The 18,069-nt window shown below is 49.8% G+C and overlaps 1 protein-coding gene across 1 annotated transcript; it reads right to left on the bottom strand.

The window, feature by feature from the left end:
• Positions 1-1,015: 1,015 nt before the first annotated feature.
• ACTR8 (actin related protein 8) lies at positions 1,016-17,138 on the bottom strand. Its single transcript, XM_036739046.1, has 13 exons — positions 16,916-17,138; positions 14,875-15,045; positions 10,420-10,530; positions 9,128-9,232; positions 8,619-8,792; positions 8,146-8,239; positions 7,642-7,774; positions 6,848-7,001; positions 6,512-6,607; positions 5,484-5,624; positions 4,020-4,284; positions 3,397-3,560; positions 1,016-1,382 (listed from the first exon to the last, which is right to left on the bottom strand). The coding sequence occupies exons 1-13, from the start codon at positions 17,036-17,038 to the stop codon at positions 1,239-1,241; spliced, it is 1,875 nt and encodes a 624-aa protein (XP_036594941.1). The 5' UTR covers positions 17,039-17,138; the 3' UTR covers positions 1,016-1,238.
• Between the last annotated feature and the right edge of the window lie 931 nt (positions 17,139-18,069).

Raw genomic sequence — 18,069 nt, 5'->3', positions numbered from 1 at the left:
CGAGGAGCCCTCCAAGTGACGCCACACGGGGTTCTCTGCGTGATGGGCCCAGCCCTGCCTTTGCTTCTCCAAAGAGGTTCTTGCCAAGTCAGGCTTCATATGCAGCAGCATATGAGCTGCTGGGTTCATTCATGATGAGAATGTCAATAAGTCACTTGTACCAATATTGTAGCCACTCAGTACCGGATGAATGAGTAAATGAAGAAAATGTTTATTAAATCCTTATCGTATCTTGTGCCCAGCACTGCGCTGAGTGCTGGGACAGAGAAAAACCAGTGCTTTTGTTGGAGCCACAGGATCCTGGAGCTGGAAATGTCTTTGCAGCCATGTGGTACATCCCACCCAGACTCCACTTAGTAACACGCAGGAGAAGTAGCCCCGCAGACATCTGGGGAGGGCCTTCCTTCTCACTCAGTCCTCTTAGCTTGCGCTCAGGATAGATGGCTTTTCTGTGGCTCCATCCTTGAGTGGGCACCTTTGTGGTGGGGCCTCCTCCCACTCAGCAAGGCAACAAATAGTCTGTCCTAAGGCCCAGATGAACTTCCCAGAGCGTGGGCTCCCAGTGAGCCCACGGCCGCACTCAGGCCATCAAAAAGCATGTGGGCAGAGTCCTTTGGCGTGGCCGGATTTTGGTTCCCTTTCTCATGAAGGATTCCCTAATGGTGCCCTTCCATAAAGGCATTTGCCTTCCCCAAGTTCAAACATACAGAAGGTGGTGGACCTGAAGTACTCAAGGCCACACAGGAGCCATACACAGCTCGAGAGAACCGGCCTGACCTTGCTCTATATGAGAACATGGGAAATGAGATTGGAAACGGATTCCCAAATGGGCCTACCACTGCACAGGCCAGGAGCAGTCACGTTGGGAGAGGCCTGTGGTCACAACCTGCATGCTTTTCACAAAATGGAGCTGCTGTCCTTGTGACAACAGCCTAAACCCACCTTACGTGAAGGATTTATGTCAACAGCTCTGGATTTCTGTGATTAAAGTACGGCAAAGAACATGGCAAGAGAGTTAAGCAATGCCAAAAGTTTATTCCAAAGTGCTTGATCGTATGTACAATTTGCAGTTCTAAGACTAACACTACTACATCCTCAACAGAAAACTGAATTTCATGTATCTCCCAATAAAACCCAATACAAGGACCAATAAATTAGAAAAATAAGTGAGATCTGAGTTTTCCATAGCGCATAGCCCGCTGTCATCTGCAATGCTAACCCAGACTTCACACCTGGGCTCACCACACGAAAGCAGCTCGCTCACGCAGCATCCGGACTCCAAAGCGCTGCCATTCTCGCTGGTAGACCCACAGCTCCTGTGTGGTGTCCAGACAGGCCAGCACAGCTCCGCCCTTCCACGCAATCAGGCGAGGATCCATGTCCTGGGTGCACACAGGAAACACTGTCAAACCAACTGCGCATTCAGGCAAGAGCTTCAGCCCTGCTGACATATAGAAAGAATGAACCAGAGCTCGGGAGATCAGCCCACATAAGGGAGGAAGTGACCTGTGAAATTAAATGTTTACCCTTTTCATCAGCAATTTTTGTTCCTAATTTTGAGAACAACTATTTTTGTCATGACAGGCATGGACTGAGACCCTGCCAGGCAGCGTGGACACAGGAAAACCAAACGAGGAGCCAACATGCTGAGCACAGGACCTGGCCTGCGCCTGTGGACCAAAACGGATCTCCTCCCAGAGTTCAGACAAGCACAGAGGCTGATGATTCTGACCATCCTGTTTTTGACAAGTGTCCAACGCTAGGGAGACCTCATTTGAAGTACTGATGGCATAGAGAGCCCACCCTTCCTCCAGAGATGGATGAGTGGTCCTGCAGACGAGGAAAGTCTCACCAGACTCAACTGGCCTGTGGCACCCTAGCTTCAAGGGCTGGCTCATTCCCAAAGGAACAGACAGGAATGACCTTCAAAATCAAAAAGCAAAGTGTCGCTGCACCTCAGTTTCTCCATCTGTACAATGAGGGGGCTGGAGCCGACGATATCCAAGGCTCGCAGCCCTCTTGATCACCACCAATTCTAGCCCCCGCATCCTGTAGAAGAGGTGCCCAAGTGAGCTGTGCAGGAGAGCTGGGGGAGCTGCCCAGGGAGCAGTGGCTCCACGTGGGAGTGCCAGGGCCACAGCCTGCGGTGGGTCTTTCCCCTCTACCTTCTGAATGAGATGATCACTCCTATCACTGAACTTCCCAGGATGGTTTCTGAGGATCCAGTAAGAATCTGTGAATGGCTTGGGGATGAATCCTATCAAAGCACTGTACTGGCAATCAAGATGGGCTTTTAGCACTTATTCAAGCAAGTTCCCTTGAAGAGTCTGACCTTTATTTCCTTGATGACCTCCTTGCCTCAAGGGAAAGCCTAGTGTACATGGGTTTGAGTGACATGTTTGTGATATCAGAGGCTTTTAGACCACATGGGTTTAAGTCGCATTTTTGTGACACTTTTGGGTCACGTGGGTGAGTCGCATGTGTGACTCACCTTTCACCCTGAACAAGACATATAAACCCAGAGGCTGGCTTTCTCTTTTGGAGCTCTAAGCCACAGCAGGAGTGGCGCATGACTCTGGACCAGCCATTGTCGAGCTCCTGGCTGAACTCAGACGTTGATGGTTCCTTGGTAACTATGAATTGTATTTGATCTGTTTATAAATGTATGTTTGTAATTTGCATTGGCTCTGAAGTTCAGCGTGCTGGCTTTTTCCCCTGAACTAAGTGAATGATATTTGTATGTTCGATTAAATTGAGATTGCTAACTCCTTAATGTTGCTTTCCTTAGTAAAGCAGATCAAAAGAACCTGTGTTGGCAGCTTTCTGTGTGCTGGTTGTTGGTAGGTCTTATACCCCTACAGCAGCTGCCTGCCAGATTGTTGCAACAAGCACTTTGCAATCATATGCTCAGAGCCTCTGTTCCTGTGGCTGCCACAAGCTGGTTTGACATCAGATCTGAGATCTGAGGTCCAGCCCCTTCGCCTTATAACTGCACATCACCCAAGAACTTGTCCCAAGGAGGATCTGTTAGTCTACTAACACCGATGAAGTGCCTACTGTGTGCCAGGCCCTGGGCTAAGCACTGAGGATACACAGGAAGGGACGAGACGTCCCAGCCCAAAGGAGCTCACCATCTAACGGGGAGAGACAATATAGATCAAATAGATTGGGGCCACCTCGGAGTGACAGGAGCCTGCGAAACGTTTACAATGATACTGACTGAGGAGTGAGCCCCTCGGGCCTCTCTAGGGATGACCAGCCTATGAGCTGGCTGTTTTGGCTCCAGAAGCAGCCCTCAAGGTGCCTGACGCCCACCATTGCCACTCCCTGAAGTTGCTCAAAGGCTGACAGGGTCAGGAGAGGGGTGCTGGGCAAGCACTCATATTGCCATCTTACCTTCGGCCTCGTGATGACTTCTACGTTTTCGACGACTCTTCTGAAGGAAGGGGGCATTTTGTTAAGGATTCGGTGCTGCAGAAACTCCTGGGCTTTGTGGAACATGAGGCCGCCACCCACCACCAGGATGGAGCTGTACATCTTTTTTTTGGTATCATCAGAGGCTGTGAAGACAGTAATGTCCCCATTCCTTCAGGCCAGGTGGCCCTGGACTGGAAGTCATAAAGATCTGAGTTTGAGCCTCAGACACTTCCTAGCTGTGTGATCCTGGGAAAATCTCTCACCCTTTCTCTGCCTCACTTTCCTCATTTGTAAAACAGGGTAAGAACAGCATGTTCCTTCCAGGCTTGTTAAGGGATCCAATGGGACCCCTCTCAATGTGAGCTACCATTATCACGGCCCAGAAAATGCTCCACAGATACCTGGTGCCTGACCCCAACGACACCCAGATGTAGCGAGTGGAGAAGGGTCTGATCCCCTGTGGACAGCAGACCTGGGCCAGAACGGGCCAGAGTCAAGGATCTTGAGTGAGGCCAGGTCCTTATACTACCTTCTGACTCATGAGGAGCTGCCCGGGTGGCTGAAAGGCCCCCGGCAGGACACCTGCAACGCGCCCTCCTTACCGCAGCAGTCGATGCTGTGCAGGATGGCCTTGTCCAGGCCTAGGGCCTTTCCTTCAAACTGGGAGACGGCGGTTTTCCTGGACATCAGGGCGCTGGGCGCTTCCTCAGACTCGTTGCCCGCCATCAGGCAGTCGCTCTGGGACGGCCCCAGCTCCACTTCCTGGGGATGGAGCCTTTCTGGCATATCGGAAGACTGAGCCCGCAGGTCACTGTCGAAGCCGCCGGGTTTGGCCATGGACTTGCGGTCAGCAGTAGCTTTGGAAGACTTAAGCAAGACCAGGAGAGACAGGTGAGCATCACCCATAACCCTTCGGGCTACCACCTCTTGCTTTCAGAGACACTGGAACCAAGCCAGAAGCTTCAGGGCCCAACCTTGGCCTTGACAGTCCGAGGGCCAAGTGTGGGCTGAGACTAGGAGAAGACATGCCCTCTTGGGGAGGCATTTCCCAAGAGGACTCTGGGAGACCGGGGGGTGGGTGGGGGGGAGGTCTATGGGGACAAGGAAGGGCTTTTGGTCCACACCTGTGACTCCACTGGTGCTGGGTACTCCCTCTGTGGGTTACACTCCTAGAGAGATGCCCGGGGCGTGAGGCCTGAGGTGACTCACCCAGCATCACCCAGCCTGAGACACCAAACGGCCCAGACAACAGGGCCTGGAGTCAGGAAGACCTGAGTTCTAATCTAGCCTTAGATACTTCCTAGCTGGGTGACCCTGGGCAAGTCACTTAATCTGTTTACCTCAGTTCCCTCCTCAGTAAAATGGGGAAATTAATAGCAGCTGCTTCACAGGGCTGCTGTGAGGATTATACATCTGTAAGATGCTGAGCCCAGTGCCTGGCATACGTGGAATGCTAAGTCCATACTCCCCTCCTTCCTTTCCTTCTTTCCTTCCCATTTCAGTGAGCAGAAGCCCAGGGTCCCACAACTAGTAAGAGTCTGAGGCTGACCCTGGCCCTCTAGCAGCTCCAAGCTGAATAGAACCAGTCTGTTCTCTCCTCCACAAGACAGGCCCCCCGGTCCCTGAACACAGCCCCGCTCTGTCCCTGAGCCTTCTCTCCACTGCTTTTAGCTGGCCCTGCCACAGCATGAGCTTGAGGCCCATCCCCACCCTGGCTGCCCTCCTCTGAATGACGTCCAGCTTACTGAGGTCTTTGCCCAGTAAAGCGCAACCCAGGGTTGTAAACAAGGCTGCAGACGTGGTCTGTCCAAGGGAAAGATGGCACCTAAGACCACCTTAGCCACAGCCATGGACACCACACCACTACACTGCAGAGGCACTCTTTGTGGTCCCCTCAGACCACCAGATCTTCAGGCTAACTGCTGCCTGGCAGCCCCTTCCCCCATCTGTGTCCAGCCAGACTCACCAAGAACATCTACAAAAATGCAGAGATGCTGTCTCTACGCTGGGGGCAGATACAGCAATTACTGCGAGGCCTCCCCCTCCCCCATCCCCTGGGGACTGACCTGTTCCTGCTTGCTCTGTGTGGCTAACAGGTAATGCTCATCGTGAGGGTCCTCGGGGTCACCTTGTGATCTCTGGGGCAGTGTCGTCATTTTCTGGCCGACGATGCCAAAAGTTGCGGGATAAAACAGAGCCATCGGAGCCTGAGTGTGGAGAGAAGGAAGAGCTGCATGCTCCTGGGGCCGCCCCTGGGCACTCTCTGCACCCCCACCGGGCATCAGACGGCACAACTGACCATGTCATTCTAAAGCTGAGAAATGGAGAGAGCAACATCTGATGGGGTCTGGGGGAGGACTAGAGGACTGAGGAGGCAGCTGGAGCCGAACCTGGAGGGAGAAGGCCCTGACGCTTCCTAGCTTGGTGACCCCAGGCCAGTCGCTGAAACCCAGCTGCCTAAGTTGGGGCATCTATAAAATGGGGATAATCATGGCACCTGTCTCTCAGAGCTTTGGAAGATCCAATGAGATAAAGTTTGTAAAACACAGAGCACAGCACACACAGTGAGCACTGCATGTCATCTGTTATACTTACTGTGAGGCCTTAGGGGCTCTTAAGCATGGCTCTGTGGACCGCCAAGGGCTCCACTGACAGATCTCAGGGGAGTGGGCTGTAAACTTTTCTTTCTTAATACTTTTCTAACTGTGTTTCAACATGACAAGTTTCACCTGTAATCCTATGCATTTCATTTCATGTTTTTAAAGACAGCTTTTGGAAAAAGGTCCATAGGCTTCCTCAGACTGCTGGGCTCAGTGACACACTTCACAAATGAGGTAACTGAGGCCCAGAGAGCCAACGTGCACCAGGGCCGGAGCCAGGATCCTGGACTCTGCTTGTCTTCTCACTACACAAGTGAGGACAGGATGCAGTTTGACAGATGGGGCAGAAAAGCCCCCAAGAGGCTTCCAAGATGGCCCTACCCTGGGAGAAAGCCCTGCTCTGTGCTTGCACTCAGACTGAGCTTTGAGGTACAGCTCCAGGTGAGCTGGCAGGTGTCCCTAGAGCCAGAGGCCGCCCCCTGGGCCAACGTTACCTGTAGCTTCTCATCCCCGAGCCGAAACTGGTACAGCAAAGCTGGAGAGTCTGGGTGTCGAATCTGAAACTCGTGGTCTTGGAGGCCAGAGATGTCCTAAGTTTTTGGGAAAATGGAGAATCATGACATGTGTAAAGCAGCATGGAAGGCTCCAAAATGAGTCAGGTTTCTACCTTTTCCTGCCCACCCATTATAATGTCAATCAGTTGACTGTGCTTGGGAAGGGCCCACAAAGGGCCGAGGAGTCACTCAGAGAAACTGTGGACTCTGCAAGGTGCCTGATTTCCGTGGCCATCTCAGTATTTCTGTCCTTGGTCATCGTGACTTTGCACCTACCTGGTCCAGATGACAAAAGGTTTCCTTGAGGTGCTGCAGGAGGAGGCAGTCCATTTTGTTTGTTAACTGGCAGTCCCTATAAGGGAACCCAGCTCGCTGCATGAGCCAGTAAAAACACCGTGAGACATCAGATCCCCCGTAGGCAAGACAAAGCCTAAAACCAAAACAGAGTGGGGTTGGTGGTTCCCCCAAGACGAAGACTGCACAGAACGTTCTCCAATAACCCCATGGAAGTAGAAGGGAGAGGGAGGTTATCGTGGATAACTGCTCCTTTCCCTAGCCCCAGGGACTTCCTGTCAGCAGCTTTCTTTCCTTAGGTCCATATGAACATTCATTTGTATTCCTTGGGTTGGTACCCTTTAAGATGATGAGGTGACAGAAGCAAAGGGGAAGGGAAGGGTTCTTTCACCTTCTGTCTCAGGCCTAAGAAGAGGCAGCTTTGGCCCTCTTAGAGCTGGCCTGGGCAAATGGAGCATATGGCACTGCCAATCCATGATCACGAGTCCCACCTCCAGGGCCTCATTATGGCGGCACTCAGGTGACCCTACATTCTCAGATGCAGTCGGCCAGCTGCGGGCAGGTTCTACCAAGCCAAAAGGGCTTTAGGGCCAGGGCCCAGAGATGGATTACCAAGCTAAGTTCACGAGGTTCATCCTTAAGCTCAGCACCTCACAAAGACCATCTCTGAGGCTCAAAGGAGTCAGCTGAATTGGTGGATTACTGATGAAATCACAGACCCCTGAAAACCAAACTCATGGGGAAAAATCCACATGCCTCCCTCCCCAGCCCCTTACCGAGTGTTCCGATGGGAAACTCCATCTTCCACACAGCACACACTGGTCTTCTGGTCCCCAACATCTACGATGCATGCGCTGCCCAGGCCACTCCCAAAAGTGGCACATACAGACTCCTGGTGGACCACAATGCCTGCAAAGAACAGTCACTGCCAGACTTGGACTTGGCATATAACCAGAGTCCATAAGCCAGGCCCTGAGAGCTCAGTGGTAGATAGTGAATGAGGGTGACTGTGACCCTCAAGAAAACCCCAGGCATTTCCATCCATTGGGTAGCCGAGGTCCCCTCTATGTGTTGTCTGTTCCCTGACTCAGGGGATGAGGCCTTGAGAACAGGGGCTGCCTTCTTCACCTCTCGGGTACCAGGGCCCAGCCCATACTAAGTTCTTACTAAAATCTTTTTTTGTTTATTCATGTAAATCACCCTACACACTCAGTGAAACAGCACCTTGTGCATAGCAGACCCACAATAAATGCTTATTGACTGACTGTAATGCTTTTTACCTGAGAAACCCATCTTCATGAGGGTCATATTCACCACTTCCTTCACATGCTGTTTGTTGTAAATATCAGGAATTAACAAGATGCACCTATAATACTAAAAAGAAGGGAAAATTCACACTCTGTTCCCATCCAAAGAAAGGACAGAAAGTCTCTCACCCAACTGGTCTCTGAATGGGGTCAGGGGATGCCCTCTGAGGTTCCACGTTTACAAGTCAGGAATTTACATATCCTATTTCTCTGCTACCTACTGGCTTTGTTTTAGATGGAAAAAAGTTGTCATGTCTTTCTTTGAATAATAAGAATTTGAATACAAAACTCATAAAACAGGTGAAGAAATGTGCCTCAGGTTTGAGAAAACAAAAGGAGCCTGAGTTAGTAGCTCTGGGGAAGGGGGAGGCTGGCTCCATTAGTCCAGACACCAGCTGCTTAGTACAAAGGGGAGGTCGCAGAATGCTGAGGGCCTCTTCACTCACCTTTAGGTCTTTCAAGGGGATTTCCAAATATTTTTGTATTACATGTGACCATATTGCTTCCAGATCTGCTAGGATGGCAGTGAGGGAGCCCCCAGGTCCAGGGTGAATATTTAACTGACCTCTGCGGATAGGCCAGTGAATATTGTAACAGTCCAATGGATTAACATACAAAGCCTGGGGATAAAAAACAAAGTCTATGAAGGACACCGACTGTCTCAGGTTTTATTGGTTTGTACCAAAAGATCAAGGCCAGAGACTTTTGCTAACATTTACTGAGTGGTCCCATGTCCAGAGTACAATCTGAACCACTTCAATAGACAGTCTGAATGTTCAGTGACCAAAAGCAGGATTAGAAACAGCCAAGAGATAAAGAATTAGCATCAGGCCACCAAGTCAATGAGCAGCAAACAGAAGAGGAATTGTCTCTTCCTCCATTCCATTCTCAAACCACAGTGCCCCCTCCCCCCACCCCATTCCCCACTTTTTACAACAATGAGAACATCGCTCACCTCTTCTCCTACTAAATACTCAGGGTGCTGAGATGTGTTTGTCCACTTATTTCCGGAGCAGTGATCTAGAATTGCTGGCCGCATCTGCTTGTTGTAGGATCGAGCCTGGGAGTTACAGAAAATTCCTTCAATTTGTACATGAAATTCAGACTATATCCCACAGCCTAGGAAGAGTAGCAGTTCTGATCAAAGATCCTAGACAAGGGGGAGGAATCCCAAGGGTCCAGTAAAAAGGGTGTTTTCTCTGCTCACAAATGTAATTTCCCCTTCCCAGGATTTTCTCATCTAAGCAGTAATTCAGCATTGATCTGAGAATAATGCTTCACTCTTCCGAGAGAGGAGACCACATCTTTCTGTGGTGCACATAACTGTTCCTAAAGCTTCTGCAAGGGCTACATCATTCTTTCAAAGACTCCAGTAAGACCTTCATCCAAGAACCTGAAATTAGGGCAATGGTAAAGGCGGCCTTTCCAATGGAATGTCTCTTGGCCTGGTTATCTTGTAACTCAGAAACAAAGGTGGGCTGAGAGGAGCTCAAAGGTGCCTTGCACCTCTAGCATTATAGGGTTTTAAAATACTAGTGATGCTAGCTCAGGAACATCACAGGTAGCCAGCACAGGTGTGATTCTTTCTGCCCTCCACCATAACACAGAGGAATGAGTGCAATCCTGCCTGAAGGCTGCCCACCAGTCAACAGATTTTGGTAGCCGGTCTACTAAGAAGTGAGAAGCTGCACTGGAAGCTAGTAAAGGAACACCACTGGAGTGTGCTCAGGGCAGGCCCAGCCCCAAGCCTCACTCACCACTGGGGAGGGAGGTCCTACCTACCTACACCCTTCTCTGTTCCCTTTGCCCAAGCTGCCTGGCTGCTCCCAGGGTGCTCAAGAGATGGGGATCAATCCCACCTTCCCTTCTGATAAGATGGAAGCCTGTCTGGATACAACCTCGTGGGACCCTGCAGGCCTTACCTTCCAGCCCCTTCTCTACCCTTGACTCCCACCACATTCTCGTTGTAGTTACTTACATGACCTCAGCCCACCTGCCCTGCTACTGTTCCTCAAAGATGTCTGGGGCTTGCCTTTTGCCCTGGAGCTGGCCTTCCTGTCATGTGCTGCCTTCCCCCATTAGAGTGGGAGCCCCTTGGGAGCAGGGACTGCCTTCCTGTGCTGACAGTATCCCCACTGCATGTGGTAAACACCTAATAAATGCCGTTCTCATTCATCCATTCATTCAGTGGCTCACTCACATAAGGAGGTATCACGCCCAAGACACAGAAACGAGCAAATGCTTCACCTGGTCCGGGGACACCGGGATCCTTCTTGCACCGTTCGACATCTTTTTGGACCATATTGCCTGGTCCACCATTTTAAGGCCATTTTGTCTCTGTTCAGTACTTTCAGGCTTCTGCACAGAAGGAAGGATGGATAAGAATAAAGAACAAAATAGAAAACCACTCTATGAACACATAACTGCCCAGGCACAGACACAATTCGGAAGTAGGAAATGGGTAAGAATATTCTGAGTTTTAATTTTTTAATCATCAGAAAAACAGGAATCACACTGCGCTGTTTGGTTTATTTATTTGTTCAACTGTCAGTCAGTTTGGTTAGTTTTTAAGGACAGATCTCCTCACCTTGGCCAGGCTGTGTGCACTCTGCCCCTGCCGGGGTGGGGGCTCACTCACCATATTCAGGCAGGCCCCAGGATGGGCCCCTGACCAAAAAGCCCTGGGCCCAAGCCTCCCCATAGGAGAGTTAGAGGTATGCAGCCCCGGCCCTGGCCATATCCTTAGAATGGCTGCACTATATAACAAATGAATGAATCCTGAAATGCTGTGTTTTTGGAATTCTAAGGTTGAGTTTTAGAATCAAAACTGAAAGTGACGTATGCTTAAACTGTGATCTGATTTCTGGAGGTCTCCTTTAGTAACAAGCAACTCCTTGAATAATTCTTTAAGCACCTGCAGCAAAAAATACAAATGGTCAATTACTACATGGTACAACTGTATTTTTGTTACAGATTGGCTGTCACCAAATCTGGCACAAACTCCTAATTTTTAAGAATGTCAGTTATGGGGGAGGAGCCAAGATGGCAGCTGGAAAGCAGGGGCTTGTGTGAGCTACCCCCCAGGTCCCCCCAAACAACTATAAAAATCGCTCTGAACAAATTCTAGAACTGCAGAACTCACAAAATAGCAGAGGGAAGCAGGGCTCCAGTCCAGGACAGCCTGGATGGTCACAGGGTAAGGTCTATTGCACGGACCTGGGAGCAGACAGGAGCTGAGCCCAGCCGCTCGGACCAACCAGACTGGGAGTCTGGCGGAACGGGCCCTAGTGCCCTGAATCAGAGAACTGTGGCAGTTACCAGACTTCTCAACCCACAAACACCAAAGACAACAGAGAAGGTTAGTGGGAAAAGCTGCTGGGACAGAGTGAAAGGAGTTTGTAGTTGGCCACTACCCTGGGGGCAGAGCAGGTGGTGCAGCTACAGAAGTACAGCTGCAGTTGTTTCAGGGCCCAGGCCCACCTGGTGGGAGGAATTAAGTGGCGGATCTGAGCAGGAGTGCAGAGCCAGCTTAGATCTGAGTCCAGTCCAGGTTGGTGGTTCTTGGGGGAGGAGTAGCGCTGGTGCGGCAGAGCTTGCTGTATAGCTCTGAAAACAACAGCGCAGCCCCTCAAGCTTGGAACAAGCAGTCATTCCCCGACGAAAAACTCAAGTAGTTGGCTGGGAACATGGCCAGGCAGTGAAAATGCACCCAGATTCAGACTGAGACTTTGGAATCTTTCTTTGGTGATACAAAGAAGACCAAAACATACAGCCAGAAGAGATCAACAAAGTCAAAGAACCTACATCAAAAGCCTCCAAGAAAAACATGAACTGGTCTCAGGCCATGGAAGAGCTCAAAAAGGATTTGGAAAAGCAAGTTAGTGAAGTAGAGGAAAAACTGGGAAGAGAAATGAGAGTGATGTGAGAAAACCATGAAAAACAAGTCAATGACTTGCTAAAGGAGACCCAAAAACATACTGAAGAAAACAACACCTTAAAAAAATAGACTAACTCAAATGGCAAAAGAGCTCCAAAAAGCCAATGAGGAGAACAATGCCTTGAAAGGCAGAATTAGCCAAATGGAAAAGGAGGTCCAAAAAACCACTGAAGAAAATGCTACCTTAAAAATTAGATTGGAGCAAGTGGAAGCTAGTGACTTTATGAGAAATCACGATATTATAAAACAGAACCAAAGGAATGAAAAAATGGAAGACAATGTGAAATACCTCATTGGAAAAACCACTGACCTGGAGAATAGATCCAGGAGAGATAATTTAAAAATTATTGGACTACCTGAAAGCCCTGATCAAAAAAAAGAGCCTAGATATCATCTTTCAAGAAATCATCAAGGAGAACTGCCCTGATATTCTAGAGCCAGAGGGTAAAATAGAAATTGAAAGAATCCACCGATCGCCTCCTGAAAAAGATCCCAAAAAGAAAACTCCTAGGAATATTGTCGCCAAATTCCAGAGCTCCCAGATCAAGGAGAAAATACTGCAAGCAGCCAGAAAGAAACAATTTGAGTATTGTGGAAACACAATCAGGATAATACAAGATCTAGCAGCTTCTACATTAAGGGATCGAAGGGCTTGGAATACGATATTCCGGAGGTCAATGGAGCTAGGATTAAAACCTAGAATCACCTACCCAGCAAAACTGAGTATCATGCTCCAAGGCAAAATATGGCTTTTCAATAAAATAGCGGACTTTCAAGCTTTCTCAGTGAAAAGACCAGAGCTGAATAGAAAATCTGACTTTCAAACACAAGAATCAAGAGAAGCATGAAAAGGTAAACAAGTAAGAGAAATCATAAGGGACTTACTAAAGTTGAACTGTTTTGTTTACATTCCTACATGGAAAGATGATGTGTATAATTCACGAGACCTCAGTATTAGGGTAGCCGAAGGGAATATACATATATAGAGTGACAGAGGGCAAAGGGTGAGTTAAATATGAAGGAATGATATCTAAAAAAATAAAATCAAATTAAGGGATGAGAGAGGAATATATTGAGAGAGGGAGAAGGAGAGAGATAGAATGGAGTAAATTATCTCCCATAAAAGTGGCAAGAAAAAGCAGTTCTGTAGGAAGGGAAGAGGGCGCAGGTGAGGAGGAATGAGTGAATCTTGCTCTCATCAGAACTGACCTGAGGAGGGAATAACATATACTCTCAATTGGGTATCTTACCCCCACAGGAAAGGAGGAAGGAGATAAAAAAGGGAGGCCCATAGAAGGGAGGGCAGATAGGGGGAAGAGGTAATCAAAAACAAACACTTTCGAAAAGGGACAGGGTCAAGCGAGAAAATTGAACAAAGCGGGACAGGATAGGAAGAAGCAAAATATAGTTAGTCTTTCACAACATGAGTATAGTGGAAGGGTTTTACATATGATACGCATATGGCCTATGTGGAACTGCTTGCCTTCTTAGGGAGGGTAGGTGGGGAGGGAAGAGGGGAGAGAATTTGGAACTCAAAGTTTTAAAAACAGATGTTCAAAAAAAAAAGTTTTTGCATGCAACTAGGAAGTAAGATATACAGGCAATGGGGCACAGAAATCTATCTTGCCCTACAAGAAAGTAAGGGAAAAGGGGATGGGGGGGGAGTGGGGTGACAGAAGGGAGGGCTGACTGGGGAACAGGGCAACCAGAATATATGCCATCTTGGAGTGGGGGGGAGGGCAGAAATGTGGAGAAAATTTGTAATTCAAACTCTTGTGAAAATCAATGCTGAAAACTAAAAATATCAAATAAAGAAATAAATAATCAATGAGTAATGGGAAAAAAAAAAAGAATGTCAGTTATCTTGGTCACGAGGTAATTTTCTACAGTGCTTTTAATGACCCTGACCTTCTCCCTCAAATCACGGCCATCTTGCTTAATGAGAAATTCAGATAGTGCCACGTGGCTACAGGTCACAGACAACACACAGTATCTAAAGGATTAAAATGTGGGGTCCCCCAAAGGTGGAGAGGAGCAGCCAGTGGTAGTGGTGAGTGGCTACAACACATTATGAGAAATTGTGCAGAAGCAGTAAAAATGGAATCTATCACAGAGAGAGATGACTAGGAAAGTAGAACAGTCGGTCACACAGTAAGCACAGGGGCTAGCTAACGGACAAGAAATCAAAATCAAGAAATGTCCAGGAACTTTCCAGCCCTTGCATAGTAGGTGGTCCTTCTCTGAGGAATCTGCAGGAGGACATTCCTCCTCACCTGTGGATCAGAGACCCACAGGATGGGCTGACAGTTGCAACACTGGAGAGAAGACCCATACAATGGGATGGGACACCTATTGGAGGACCATGGGCTCAACAAAAAATCACTTTTAACAAACAGTGCAATCGACAAAACCACACGTAACTGTGGAAGGGAAGGCTTTGGATGTGTGTGAACTGATTCAGCTGTGAAAGGGTAGGACCAGCAGAGCAGCATCAGCTCTAACAATGCAGGGCCACCTCCACGGTGCCAATGGAGGAGTGATGGACTCGAGGTGTCTAACGAGACCTGTGCTTTTGGACATGGCCCACAGGGGAGTTGTTTTTATTGAATAAACATATTCCTTACAAGAGCTTTGTTTTTCTTTTCTTTTTTTTAAATGGGGGGTGGTGGGAGAGAAAAAGACTTAATTGAAAAAAATCCACTAAATTAAATTAAAAAAAAACAAAACAGGCACATTTGTCCATGCATGCAAGGTTGAAGACTTACATTGAGGCCCTCCCGGAGCAGCCAGCTGTCCCTGTACATAGGCTGGCCTTGCTGCTTGTGCCTCCGGGCAATGACATGGGGGACGCTGACCGGGAGGGTGTCTGTGGCTCGCCCCATTCTCAGGGTGGTGGAGCCTGGGTGGATCACAACGATGAAGTTGCTTTGTATTTGCTGCAATCCAAAACAGAGAATGGGATCAGGGGAAACACATGCGTTGCTTCTTAAGCCTGAGCTCACATGAGGCAATGTGACCAGGGAGGAGGGCCTGCGGAGGAGCTACGCCTGGTCCATCACAGACGTCTATTGCTTGTGCTTCTCTTTTAAATGTTTCTTTGCCCACCCATCTGCAGTCGTTGAGCTTACCTGGATGGAGCTAGTGCTGATGTCTCTAAAGAACAATCTAGACCCCAGGAAAAGTTCCACTCCTGACTGCTGGGCAAACCCCCTCCCCACAGCCAAAGGAGGGCCATGGGAGCACAAATGCGCAGAAGCCAATCAGCCCATTTACTGTGCGAGCCAAAGGACAGCAAAAGAGGATGCCCTTAAGGGTAGAGAGCTGACTGGGGAGTCGGCAAGACCTGGACACTGACTGACCTCTAGGGTCAGGAACCTCCCAGCTTGAACCCTGACCCCAGGCCTGGAAGGCTCCCCTGGTTTCATTCAAGTCCCAGCTACCCCCATCCCCACCCCAAGGAAGTAGCTCCTCTTCACTTCAGGGCCTTTCCTCTTCTAGTTAATCTCCTAACAATCCTGCCTAGGGCTTGCTATTAATGTGCAGGTTCTCTCCCCTCTAGACTAAAAGCTCCCTGAGGAGAGGGACTGTCTTTGGCCTTTCTTTGCACACGGTAGGCGCTTAATCAGTGATGGACCCTCCATGAGGGCAGATCCACACAGTCAGTCAAGCAGAAATGATTACATTTCTAAGCCCCCCAAAGCCTCAGGTTTGTGCTCCTACCCTCCGCCCTGGGACTCCAGGGACCATCACCCTCCTCTCCAAGGCTCAGAGACTCACCTAAGGTCCCCTTAGCTGGGGGATCTGAACCCATCTCCCCCAGAAAGCCCAACTAAGAGCTGTTCTCTTCCTCCTTCAGTGACCTGGTACTTACCCAAGTCAAAAAGCATTCACAAAGGGCCTACTATGTGCAAGGAAACAAGACAGGGGACATGAAGTAAAAAAGAAAAAGGGTGGGGGGTACCTGCCCTTGGGGAGCTTATGTTCAAGTGGGGGACCCAACAGGAGGAAAGCTCCCAGAGGGGAGGGCCATCCTCCAAAGGGCTGAATCCCCAGCACCAAGGACAGCACCGACAATGCCTGAGTGAAGGGAGGGGGGTCAATGAAGACCCATATTCCATACCGGACCACCAGGCAAAGGCTTGGAGATGGGAGATGGAGAGTAACTGATGTAGGAGAGAAAGCCAGCAGTCCAGACTGGGGGGGATGGGATAATTCGACTTAATTAGCATGTAAATGACTGACTTGTGCCCCATCCCATTTCTGTCCCTGTATCCCCGGCACACAGTAGGGCTCCGCTTTTGTCCCTAGCACATATTAGGGTTCCATTTCTGTCCGTGTCCCCAGCGCACAGTAAGGCTCCATTTTCTGTCCCTGTGTCCCCTGCACACAGTAGGGCTCCATTTTCTGTCCCTGTGTCCCCTGCACACAGTAGGGCTCCATTTTCTGTCCCTGTGTCCCCTGCACACAGTAGGGCTCCATTTTCTGCCCGTGTCCCCAGCACACAGTAGGGCTCCATTTCTTCCCCTGCGTCCCCAGCACAGAGTAGGGCCTCAGAGTCACGCACACCCCTTTCCCCACCCCAGGACCTCCCCGCCCTTGGGCAGGGGCTGGCTTAGAGACCCTGTGCTTGGTCCCGGCCAGCCGCTCGCAGTCAGTCCACAAGCACGGATCGAGGATGCTCATCCCCCGCCCGCTGCAGCGGAGGAGCCCAGCCCCGAGCGCAGTGCCTCAGTTTCCCCCACTGGACAGCGCGTGGGGCGGGGCGCTCCCAGCTCCGCGTCCATGGTCCCGGGGCGGCGGCCTCACCTCCTGCAGGGACTCGGGTACCAGCGCGGGCACGATGGGCCGCTTCACGCCGCGCTGCTCCTTCTCCTTCTCGCCGCCCTTTTCCTTCCCGTTCTCCGGGTCTCCCTTCTCCGCCTGGGTCATGGTCGCCGCTGCCCCCGGCACCCACCCCTTCCTCAGCCACTGGGAGAGCCGGGCAGCAGGCTACCGGGCGACCTCAAAGCGCAGGCGCAGGCGCAAGAGTAAGCGCAGGCGCAAACGACCCTCGCGTTCCTGCGGCGGCTCCCATTTACCAGGAGCCAAGATGGCCGCCTCCAGGGCGGCATGGCGATAAGCATTGTGGGACTGTGGAGGACTGGAGGCTGCGTAACAAGTGTTGAGCCACCGCCCTATTTGAATGGAAGCTCCTTGAGGGTCTGGACGGAATCTCCTTTATCCTTTCATCTCCATTGCTCAGTACTGTATCAGGCTCACAGTAGGCACTTAACAAATGCTTGCTTAGTAGAAGGTAAGCTCCTTGAGGGCAGGCCCCTATCACTACAGTCCTAGTATGCCCGGACATGCACAGCATGTCAGTCAGGGCATTTGTTAAGCTCAACAGGGTCAAATATAGCAAATGGGCCAAGAAGGATTAAGACTGAGCAAAGACCATGAGATCTGGCAATTAAGAAATCATTGGTGACTTTAGACTACTCAGTTTCAGCTGAGTTTGGATGAGAAAGGAAGAGAAGGAATGATAGCTTGGGGGTCCAGGGTCTTTTAAAGATAGAGGAGATCTGGGCACATTTGAAGGCAATAGGGAAGGAACCTGGAGACAGGGATAGGGTTGAAGATCAGAGAGAACAAAGGGATGATTGAGGATGCAACCTTCTCATTCAGGAAACATTTATTAAATGTCTACTGTATGCCAGGCATGAAACCACCCCCTGCCCTCAAGGAGTTTACATTCATGGGGTAAGGGCAGGGCATACCAATCAAGCATTTATTAAGCTGTGTCCTGGTTTTCCTGTCTCTTTGCTAGTCCTCCTTGAACACCCCATACATCCTGCTTCAGAGGAGTCAATGAGTTGGGCTTTTGTAACATTGTTCTCTTCTGGTTCACCTACCTGTCTGACCATTCCTCAGTCTCCTTTGCTGGATCATCATCCGTAGCCCCTCCCCATATCTGCAGGTGT

Source organism: Trichosurus vulpecula, chromosome 9 (assembly GCF_011100635.1).
Source record: "Trichosurus vulpecula isolate mTriVul1 chromosome 9, mTriVul1.pri, whole genome shotgun sequence".
NCBI lineage: Eukaryota > Metazoa > Chordata > Mammalia > Diprotodontia > Phalangeridae > Trichosurus > Trichosurus vulpecula.
The sequence above is the reverse complement of the archived record's forward strand: the minus strand, read 5'-3'. Positions and strand labels throughout refer to the sequence as shown.

What these genes read in the sequence shown, in the direction of transcription:
- ACTR8 (XM_036739046.1), bottom strand. Translation starts at nt 17,038, where the DNA reads ATGACCCAGGCGGAGAAGGGAGACCCGGAGAACGGGAAGGAAAAGGGC. An exon ending in CATGAAGATGGGTTTCTCAG is followed by an intron (nt 7,775 to 8,145) that starts GTAAAAAGCATT and finishes TGTTCTTTGCAG; the next exon opens with GCATTGTGGTCCACCAGGAG. An exon ending in CCTTTTGTCATCTGGACCAG is followed by an intron (nt 6,608 to 6,847) that starts GTAGGTGCAAAG and finishes CCAAAAACTTAG; the next exon opens with GACATCTCTGGCCTCCAAGA.